The sequence below is a fragment of the Calliphora vicina genome, chromosome 4 (genome assembly GCF_958450345.1).
Source record: "Calliphora vicina chromosome 4, idCalVici1.1, whole genome shotgun sequence".
NCBI lineage: Eukaryota > Metazoa > Arthropoda > Insecta > Diptera > Calliphoridae > Calliphora > Calliphora vicina.
Genome location: NC_088783.1, coordinates 113,642,049 through 113,653,773, shown reverse-complemented (window position 1 = coordinate 113,653,773; position 11,725 = coordinate 113,642,049). Strand labels below are relative to the sequence as shown.

General features: G+C 27.3%; 1 protein-coding gene across 2 annotated transcripts; it reads left to right on the top strand.

The window, feature by feature from the left end:
• Positions 1-2,780: 2,780 nt before the first annotated feature.
• LOC135957829 (uncharacterized protein CG1552) lies at positions 2,781-3,541 on the top strand. 2 transcript variants are annotated; one of them, XM_065508634.1, is made up of 3 exons: positions 2,781-2,936; positions 2,997-3,111; positions 3,309-3,541. In XM_065508634.1, the coding sequence occupies exons 1-3, from the start codon at positions 2,816-2,818 to the stop codon at positions 3,529-3,531; spliced, it is 459 nt and encodes a 152-aa protein (XP_065364706.1). In that variant the 5' UTR covers positions 2,781-2,815; the 3' UTR covers positions 3,532-3,541. The 2 variants fall into 2 exon arrangements, with proteins under 2 accessions (XP_065364706.1, XP_065364705.1); XM_065508633.1 differs by having other exon boundaries at positions 2,795-2,936; positions 2,997-3,150.
• Positions 3,542-11,725: the final 8,184 nt, after the last annotated feature.

Here is an 11,725-nt window from a genome sequence, read left to right as displayed (position 1 = left end):
AGAGACTATAGACGAGATACTACAGACTATAGATGAGAGACTATAGACGAGAGATTATAGATGAGAGATTATAGACGAGAGACTGTAGACGAGAGATAATAGATGAGAGACTATAGACGAGAGACTGTAGATGAGAGACTATAGCCGAGAGACTATAGATGAGAGACTATGGATGAGAGACTATAGACGAGATACTATAGATGGGAGACTATAGACGAGAGACTATACATGAAATACTATAGACGAGAGATTACAAACTAAAGACTCTAGACGAGAAACTCTAGACGAGACTATAGACGAGAGACTATAGCCGAGAGACTATAGATGAGAGACTATAGACGAGAGACTCTCGACGAGAGACTCTATAGCCGAGAGACTATAGATGAGAGACTATAGATGAGAGATTATAGACGAGAGACTATAAACGAGAGACTATAGACGAGAGACTATAGCCGAGAGACTATATATGAGAGATTATAGACGAGAGAATATAGACGAGAGACCATAGACGAGAGACTAGAGACTATAGATGAGAGACTATAAATGAGAGACTATAGACGAGAGACTATAGACTAGAGACTATAGACTAGAGACTATAGATGAGAGACTAATGGCGAGAGACTATAGATGAGAGACTATAGATGACAGACTATAGATGAGAGACTATAGATGAGAGACTGTAGATGAGAGACTATAGACTATAGATGAGAGACTATATACGAGAGACTATAGATGAGAGACTATAGACGAGAGACTATAGATGAGAGACTTTAAACAAGAGACTATAGACGAGAGACTATAGACGAGAGACTTTAGATGAGAGACTTTAGACAAGAGACTATAGACGAGACACTATAGACGAGAGACCATAGACGAGAGACTAGAGACTATAGATGAGAGACTATAAATGGGAGACTATAGACGAGAGACTATAGACTAGAGACTATAGATGAGAGACTATAGACTATAGACGAGAGACTATAGACGAGAGACTATAGACTATAGACGAGAGACTATAGACGAGAGACTATAGACTAGAGACTATAGACGAGAGACAATATACGAGAGACTATAGACGAGATACTATAGACGAGAGACTTTAGATGAGAGACTTTAGACAAGAGACTATAGACGAGAGACTATAGACGAGAGACTATAGACGAGAGACTATAGCTGAAAGATTATAGACGAGATATTTAGATTAGACGCAATAGAAGAGAGAGTATAGAAGAGAGACTATGGACGAGAGACTATAAACAAGATGAGAGGCTATATACTAGATGATATAGAAGAGAGAATGTAGACGAGAGATTATAGGTGAACTACTATAGAAGAGAGAATATTGACGGGAGACTATAAACGAGATGAGAGGCTATAGACTGGCTGATGTAGAAGAGAGACTATGGACGAGTATAGATGAGAGACTATAGACGAAAGATTATATAAACGAGATGAGAGGCAGTAGACTAGATGACATATGAGGGAGACTATAGTCGAGATACTAGAGACTATATATGAGAGGTTATAGAAGAGAGTCTACATACGATAAAATATAGACGAGATTGTATAGAAGAGATGATATAGAAGGGAGGCTATAGAAGAGAGAATATAGACTATAAACGTGAATATAGACGAGAGACTATATGGAAAGAAGAAAGGCTTTAGAAGAAGCATAGGCCCACACGATCACAAAGAAATGAAGAAATAAAAAAGTTAGCTGACCACCCCGCGAAGTACTACTTTGTGACATTTAAATGAATTGTTGCTGTGACTGCGATGAAAGAAGAACCGCTTGGGAAAGAGAAATAATGCTGACATCTGAAGACGACTGTTGTCGTATGAAAGTATTAAGAATATAATTAAATGGGCTACTTAAAGAAGAACAGCTTTAAAAGGAGTTTAGATCGACACCATCACAATAGACAGAGAAGAACGAAGGATCAGCAAAATAAATTGATGACACCATGAAGCAGGCGCGGATCCTGATCATCCATTTGGGGGGGAGGGTGTTAGAAATTAAAATTTGTTCTACATTTTTTTGTTTTCTTTTTTATATGAAAAAACTCTTCGGTTTTGGGATCTCCGCGCCTGCCATGAATTAATACCTAATGACAGTTTCGCGTAATCTTGTTTCTAAGTAAGATCATCAAACTAAGCTGATCACTCCGCGAAGTAATACTTAATGGACGAGTTGGTGTTGACGATGGAGGAGATTTTAGTTGGTCCTACTTATCTGATGGCAACAGAGATCTATATAAGGTTTTACCTCCAATAAGACAGGAATATAGACTAAAGACTAGCTTAAAGCCTAGACTATTAGTTAAGCTACAGGTTCTTTCTTATTAAAATTTTTGTCATTTTTGATTTATTATGGCTTTTAACTTATAAAACATCCCACATTTTAGATGAACCTCAACCACTTGAAAGCTTTTGGATGAGTGTAAGCGAAGCTTTTGCTTTATCTAAATTTACTATTTGTTTATTTTATTTTTGTAATTTACCTTAATCAATGGTGAGAACAAAACAATAATACGATGATTATACAAACATTTCTGAATGTATTAAATGGCTACACTCAAGGAAATAATGTTAAATAAAGCAACAAAAAATTCAAAGTAAAGGTGAATTTTATTGAATATTTGCTTTATTTAAACTTTTTAGATGAAATTTCTCGAGTGTTTTTAATGATTTCTATATGATGGGCTTTAAATGTTTGAACAAAACTATTTTTTAGTATCATCCAAACAGTTTTTAAAGAATCAAACACGGATAGTGTTTGGATTTTATTGTACAATAAAAGAATTTAAAGAAAATTATGTTAAAATATTTAATAGTGTTAATGATATCGTTGGGATGTTGCTGGGGTTTTGGCCAGTTTCATATGAAAAAGTATACACCACGCATGGATTCCAGTGAGGAGGATAATAGTGTTTTAAGTAGGTTGAATGTATTATAAGGATAATGCAGTTTTTTTTTAAAGGATATTTCTGTTTTAGGAACTTATCGCCGCTGTTTGTGGGAGCAATCAAAGTCTTTGCCCAGGCGTTTGGTGCTGTTGAGTTTGTGCACAAATTTATTTTGTGAAAACAATCAAATCATACCACGTTCCAGGTCTATTTTTGTAGTGGAAAAAATGGCTAGACCCAATGAGTACTTAGTGAAATTTTTATGTTTTCTTAGTCTTTTTATTTGATTATTGAACCCCCCCCCAAAAAAAAAAAAAAACCGAAAAAAATCTTACAAAATTCAATAATTTATTAAAGTTTTTCTTTTATTTTTTTTATTTTTAAATAACAAAAATATTGCAGCTGCTTGGATATTTTGCCGGATCAGTGCAAACAGGGCGATGAGGAGGAATTGATGTACAAACCATATCCGGATTGCTGCCCGGTGTATTGTAATCTGAAGCGTCGCATGAATCGCTTGAAAAACATGCACTATCGCCATCGCATGCTGCTTAATATGCAGCGTCAACAGGCAGCCGGAGCCACCAATTTGCTGCTTAATGAATATGGTTTGGATAGTATTTAAAGAGAAGAGGCAACACCCCTTTTTAAAATTTCAATTAACACAGGAAATAATTCATTATTTTTTGAAAAATAATAAAAAAAATTAAAAAAAAATGTTGTGATGTGTTTCGCCTTCAACAATGACTCATGGAATTTATTATATCCATCACCATGACAGGCAAAAGTATAAATAAGCTTGTCATTCCGTTTGTAATATATATAGAGTCTATATCTTATGGATTGTTATAGATATGGTCGATTTAGCCATTTCCGTCTATCCATTTGTATGTTGAAATCAGTTTCCCCTAGCCCCCAAATAACTTACATACATCATTTATACATCAATATATCTGCTATAGTCCGAGTTCGTTGCATTTTTAAAATCAAGAAAATCGGCCCACAAATGGCTGAGATATAGGCCAAAAACCACGACTACCTTGATTTTATAACTATTTGTTTATCTATAACTGGATTATCTTTAATATAGACAATATGGATATCTAATGATAGGTATTTTAAAGACCTTTCCAACGACACATATAACGCCATAGTAATTCGGATCTACAGTGGAACAAAACCGGAAAAAATAATTTTTTAACAAGAGAATTTTTTTTGTTTTACCAAAAAAAATTTTTTTTCCTATAAGATTCGTCTTAGACAAATATAGCTCTCTTACTTGTTTTTATTTCTTTTCAAAACAAACCTTAAACCTAATTTTAAACAATTCTTTAAATATTTAGCTAAAAATAACCAAAAAACATGACTCTACATTTAATGCACAGTGGGTCGATCGCCAAAAAAAAAATAGTAATACATCTGAATCTGATAAACTACAGACTTAATGGCAAAATGATGTATTAACGAATCGTAAAGGAGGACATAAGCTTTCAGAAATATAAACTTTGAAGCACCCTGTTGTAAGACAAAGTGAGATACAGGGTGTTAAAGTCTAACAACTCTGGTTAGACAAATTACAGCTTGTAATTTGTACAAATATGCAGCAAAAAGTGGTAATAAATCTAAATTTTCTAAACTGCTAGACCAATGGCAAAATGATGTATGAAGAAATAGTAGAAGAGGACAAGGGCTTTAAGAAAATTAAATTTGTAAGCTCCCTGTTATAATACAAAGAGAGCTACAGGGTGTCAAAGTCTAACAACTCTGGTTAGACAAATTACACCTTGTAATTTGTACAATTATAGACAGATTTCAATGAATGAAACTTTATTATAAAGCTAGAGGAAAGCTAAAGAAACTCCTGGCTACTTCACTAAGTTTTCTCTTATACTTCAAAAGATATTTAAGTTTAGATTTTAAATTAGAGCATAATTTCAAAAATTTCCCTTGTTTTGAAAATCTCCTTAAAAGGAAATTATTTTGTAAATGAAAATTTTTCCCAGATTTTAAAATTGTTAAATACTAAAGGTAAATTTTATAAATTTTGCAAAATATCCCAAATATTTGAAAATTTCCCTTTGAGGGAAATTTTGTTTTGTTACAATTTTTTCTTAGTTTTTGTATAGTTTCCACTAGATTTTGAATTTTAAACAAAAATTTAATATAATTTCAAAAATTTCCCCTGGTTTGGAAAATTTCCCTATAAGGAAATTATTTTTAAAATTAAAATTTTTCTAAAATTTAATAATTTTTGAATACAATTTTTAACATTAAAGGTAAATTTTATAAAATTTTCAAAATTTCCCAAATATTTGAAAATTTCCCTTTGAGGGAAATTTTATTTTACAGAAAATTTTCTTAGTTTTTGTATAGATTCCACTAGATTTTGAATTTTAAACAAAAATTTAATATAATTTCAAAAATTTCCCCTGGTTTTGAAAATTTCCCTATTAGAAAATTCTTTTTTAAATAAAAATTTTTCTAAAATTTAATAATTTTTAAATACGATTTTTAGAATTAAAGTTAAATTTTATAAAATTTTCAAAATTTCCCAAATATTTGAAAATTTCCCTTTGAGGGAAATTTTATTTTACAGAAAATTTTCTTAGTTTTTGTATAGATTCCACTAGATTTTGAATTTTAAACAAAAATTTAATATAATTTCAAATATTTCCCCTGGTTTGGAAAATTTCCCTATAAGGAAATTATTTTGTAAATGAAATTTTTTCCCAGATTTAAAAATTTTTAAATATAGTTTTTAATACTAAATGTAAATTTTATAAGATTTTAAAAATTTCCCAAATATTTGAAAATTTCCCTTTGAGGGAAATTTTAGTTTGAAGGAATTTTTCTTAGTTTTTGTATAGATTCCACTAGATTTTGAATTTTAAACAAAAATTTAATATAATTTCAAAAATTTCCCCTGAGTTGGAAAATTTCCCTATAAGGAAATTATTTTGTAAATGGAAATTTTTCCCAGATTTTAGAATTTTTAAATATAGTTTTTAATACTAAAGGTAAATTTTATAAGATTTTAAAAATTTCCCAAATATTTGAAAATTTCCCTTTGAGGGAAATTTTAGTTTGAAGGAATTTTTCTTAGTTTTTATATAGTTTCAACCTGATTTTGGATTCTAAACAAATATTTAATATAAATTCAAAAATTTCCCCTGGTTTTGAAAATTTCCCTATTAGGAAATTGTTTTTTAAATGAAAATTTTTCTAAAATTTAATAATTTTTAAATACGATTTTTAGAATTAAAGGTAAATTTTATAAAATTTTCAAAATTTCCCAAATATTTGAAAATTTCCCTTTGAGGGAAATTTTATTTTACAGAAAATTTTCTTAGTTTTTGTATAGATTCCACTAGATTTTGAATTTTAAACAATTTTAATATTTTTCAAAAAAATTTTTAAAAACTGTGTATTTTTTTACATATTTGCTAAGATCTAGCTTTATGAATTTCCAATAAAAAAATTTTAAATCGCTATAGCTGTGCACCCTACTTCAGGTAGTGGTCGAAAATAGTATAATCAAAAAAATTTCCAAGTTTATCATTCAAAAATCAAAATGTTACGGCTAGTTTTTAAATTTGTTTTTAACAAATTATAATAAACAGATTTATAGAAATTTATCCCTCATTTACATGTTACCTGTAAGCCCAAAAATGAGATCAGGTTAGCAGATTTAATAAAAATAGTGAATTTTTTGAAAGCATTTTTTTCAATTGCAAACAAAATATACTAAAATGTATTTTTTCAAAATTATTTTTTTTAATTTTTATTAAAAACATTACAAGCTTTTAAAAATTTCAAAAACTTTGATGATATCTTAATCCTACATTTTTTTATGAGCTTTTGAATCCAAAAAAAAAATATTTAAAAAACTACAAAAAACAATTTTGTTAGTTTTTTGAATCAGACTCCATTATTCTTTTGCAGTTTATATAAATTTATATAAAATATAAAAGTAGTCTTATTTAGCTTTCCATTGATGTATAATATGTCTATATAATCCATTTCTTATAGTAAATAAAGTAATCTAAACTTCCATGTCTCGGTTCAAATTTGTCTAAAGTGTAATATTTATATTTTCATAGCATACTTTTGGGCTCAGTGAAAATAATACATTTTTGATAAATTTGTATTTCATTACATATTTATTTTTTGGATTTGAAAGCTCATAGAAAAGTGTTTGTTTAAGGTATTGTTGTGATTTTTGTAATAAAAACAGATTGTTATGTTTTTAATCAGAAATAAGAAAAATAATTTTGAAAAACTTAATTTTAGTTGAATTTTTAGGCAATTGAAAAAAATGCTATTGAAAATTTATCTATTTCGAGAAAAGCTGCTCTCTTGTCAAAATTTTTGAGTTGGAAACAATTAAAGGCCTATTAATTCTAATAGTTAGTTTTATTATTCTTTGTCAAAACAAATTTAAAAACTAGATGATTTTTTTTAATGATTTTCAAGCTGCTCTCTTGTCAACATTTTTGGAAACAATTAAATGCCTATTAATTCTAATATTTTTTGTCGAAACAAATTTAAAAACTAGCTGTGTTATTTTTTAAATTTAATGATAAACTTAGATTTTTTTTAATGATTTTCAACCATTATCTGAAGTAGGCCGCAGCCCAATATCCATTTTAAATTTTTTTTATTTGTTATTTTGGAAGCTAGATCTTATCAAATATGTAAAAATATTTTAAGTTTTTTTAAAAAATCTTTGAGAAATATTAAAAACAATTAAGCTCAATTTTTGTAAAAATTTTGTTTATTACAAAAAAATTTTAAATTTTTGAATATTTTTCAAAATTATATGGATTGAGATTTTGTTAAAAAAAATGTTAGCATATTATTTGGGAATTTATTGGTAATTAGAGGATATTTTTGGAAAAATATTTGGTTATTGATTATTGAAGATATTGTCAAAAAACCAAAACAAGTCAAGATAAAAAAATGAAAATTTCGAAATTTAAACTTAAATATCTTTTAAACTATAAGAGATAAATTAATGAAATTATCAAAATTTCTTAAGCTTTCTACCTACTTTATAACAAAGTTTCATTTATTAAAATCTGCTTATATTTCTACAAGTTACAAGCTATAATTTTTCTAACCAGAGGTGGTTGACTTTGATACCCTGTATCTCAGCTTGTGTTCTAACAGGATGCTCACGTATTACATTTTCTTAAAGCCAATGTCCTCCTCCAGGATTTCTTCATACATCATTTTGTTATCAAACTAATAGTTTAGAAAATTCAGATTTATTAACAATTTTTTTTGATTCCTCCCCACTGTGCTTTGTATGTGCAATAGCACAATTAAAATTATTAATTTTATGACAGCCCTTTGAACCCCCACAAAAAAACACAAACATTTATGTATGAATATCTGTAATAAAAAAAATGTGTGTAATTAGTAGTTTCTAGAACAATTTCATTGATGTATTCTTTTTTTTGTGTTGTTGTTCAAATAAATAAATGAATAAACAAACCAAACAAAAACAATGAGAAAACTAAATTGATACAAATTAATAGAGAGTTTTAATTAAAAAAAATAAAAACAACAACAGAGATAATACTTCCACTTAGAGCAGACTCAAAGATGGTTTAAATTGATAACCCATAAAGAGCCTCAAGCTAAATGAATGAAATGAACGAGAAACACTTGAAACCCATAAACATGCAAAGAATGTCCCAGTAAGACAGACGGACGGACGGACGGACGGATAAACACACATTTTACATGTTTGTTTTAAAGATCTAGTAAATTAAATAAATTCACAAGAGCAGAGCAAACCAACATTTAATTAAAAAAACTAAAGAAATCAACTGAAACTAAAGAAAGTTTAAGGAAAATCATAAACAAAATTTTTCCCCTGAAAATCCCACTTCATTAAAACGAAGAAATAATCTTACTGAGAAACTTCATAACCTATAATTTCTTATAAATAAGCAGATAACCAGAGTTTTTGAACATTTTGCAATTAATTTCTAAAATTCCTAAACAAATTTTAAAAATTCCCCAAATCCCAGAAAACATAATTTTGAGTTATGATGTTTTAAGTTAATTAAAATTGAAACGGATTTTTCTTAATTTATAAAATTAAAAAAAAAATTGAATTCCCAAAAAAATTTCGAAAATCCCCAAAATCCCATTTTGGATTTTCACAGAAAAAACCCTAAATTATGAAAAATCAAGTTAAGTAAAACAATATTTGAAGATTTCCTACAAATTTTTTATAAAATAAAAAAAAAAATTGAATTCCCAAAAAAAATTTCGAATATCCCCAAATCCCATTATGATTTTCACAGAAAAAACCATAATTAGTGAAAAATCAATTTAAATAAAACTATTTTTGAAGATTTTCCTGCAAATTTTTTATAAAATTAAAAAAAAAATTGAATTCCCAAAAAAATTTCGAAAATCCCCAAAATCCCAGTTTTGTCTTAAACATAAAAAACAGTTATTAATGAAACATTTCATAAATTAACATCATTTTTGAAGATTTTGGCGAATTTTTTAAAGTCCTAAAAAACAATTTAAGATAAAATTCATAAACAAAATTTTTCCCGAGAAAATCCCTATTAACTAAAACGGTGACAAAATGTTGTTAAATGATGTAATAAACTATAATGAGTTATTTTTAAGTAAATAACAAAAGTTTCTGATGATTTTCCTGTTGTTTGGAGAATTCCTAAATATTTTTCAAAAATACCCCAAATCCCAGAAAATGTAATTTTGAGTTAAAAGGATTTAAATATGAACTATAATGAAATAGGAATTGTTTTGTTTACAAAATTTTTAAAAAAATTGAATTCCCAAAAAAATTTACAAAATCCCCATAATTCCATTTTTGTTTTTAACAGAAAAAAACACAACTAATACAAAATCAAATTAAGTAAAACGATTTTTGAAGATTACCTGCAAATTTTTGTAGAAAATTAAAAGAAAAAAATTTTAAAAAATCTGATTATTTTTGAAGGCTTTCCTGCAAAACAATATTTTTCCCGAGAAAATCCAATTTCCTAAAACGATAACAAAATATTCTAAAATGACGTAATGAACTATAATTTGATATTCTTAAGTAAATAATAAGAGTTTCTAATGATTTCCCGCTTGATTTGAAGAATTCTTAAAAAAATTTCAAAAATATCCAAAATCCCCAAAAGCTGAAAAACATTAAATTTGTAAGAAAAATTTAATAATTATGAAAATAATGGTTTAAAATTCTATTTAAATTAGTTTGGCATTAATTTCAGGAATTCCCAAATTTTTTTCAAAAATACCCAAAATCCCCAATTTTTTAAAAACAGCCTATTTAGGTTTAAAAAATTATTTGAAACAAAATTTATGAAATTTTAATATGTAGCAATGATTTTTAGAATTCCCAAATTTTTTTTAAAAAATTTCCAAAATCCCCACTAGCTGAAAAACCGCAAATTTGTAAGAAAAACGTAATCAATTATGATAATAAAGGTTCAAGATACTGATTAAATTAGTTTGCCACTAATTTCTGAAATTCCCATACATTTTTCAAAAATCCCCAAAATTCCCAAAATCTAAAAAAACAGCAAATTTGTTAGAAAAATTTAATCAATTATGAAAATAATGGTTTAGAATTCTATTTAAATTAGTTTGGCATTAATTTCAGGAATTCCCAATTTCTTTTCAAAAATACCCAAAATCCCCAAATTTTTAAAAACAGCCTATTTAGGTTTAAAAAGCGATTTGAAGCAAAATTTATAGATTTTTTAAATGTAGCAGTGATTTTTAGAATTCCCAAATTTTTTTCAAAAATTTCCAAAATCTGAAAAACCGCAAATTCCTAAGAAAAACGTTATCAATTATGATAATAATGGTTCAAGATATTGATTAAATTAGTTTGCCACTAATTTCTGAAATTCCCATACATTTTTCAAAAATCCCCAAAATTTCCAAAAACTAAAAAACAGCAAATTTGTAAGAAAAATTTAATCAATTATGAAAATAATGGTTTAAAATTCTATTTAAATTAGTTTGGCATTAATTTCAGGAATTCCCAATTTCTTTTCAAAAATACCCAAAATCCCCAAATTTTTAAAAACAGCTTGTTTATGCTTAAAAATCGTTTTGAAGTGAAATTTATGAAATTTTAATAAATAGCAGTGATTTTTAGAATTCCCAAAATTTTTTAAAAAATTTCCAAAATTCCCAAAAGCTGAAAAACCGCAAATTTGTAAGAAAAGCGTTATCAATTATGATAATAATAGTTCTAGATATTGATTAAATTAGTTTGCCACTAATTTCTGAAATTCCCATACATTTTTCAAAAATCCCCAAAATTCCCAAAATCTAAAAAACAGCAAATTTGTATGAAAAATGTAAGCAAACATAATGGTTTAAAATTCTATTTAAATTAGTTTGGCAATAATTTCAGGAATTCCCAAATTTTTATCAAAAATACCCAAAATCCCCAAATTTTTAAAAACACCCTATTTAGGTTTAAAAAGCGATTTGAAGCGAAATTTATGAAATTTTAATATGTAGCAATGATTTTTAGAATTCCCAATTTTTTTTTTTAAAATTCCCAAAATCCCCAAAAGCTGAAAAACCGCAAATTTGTAAGAAAAACCTAATCAATTATGATAATAAATGTTCAAGATATTGATTAAATTAGTTTGCCACTAATTTCTGAAATTCCCACACATTTTTCAAAAATCCCCAAAATTTCCAAAATCTAAAAAACAGCAAATTTGTAAGAAAAATTTAATCAATTATGAAAATAATGGTTTAAAATTCTATTTAAATTAGTTTGGCATTAATTTCAGGAATTC

Coding starts and splice junctions, on each gene's coding strand:
- LOC135957829 (XM_065508633.1), top strand. CDS start 2,816: ATGTTAAAATATTTAATAGTGTTAATGATATCGTTGGGATGTTGCTGG. Junction 2,937..2,996: donor GGAGGATAATAGTGTTTTAA/GTAGGTTGAATG, acceptor TTTCTGTTTTAG/GAACTTATCGCCGCTGTTTG. Junction 3,151..3,308: donor AAAATGGCTAGACCCAATGA/GTACTTAGTGAA, acceptor AAAATATTGCAG/CTGCTTGGATATTTTGCCGG.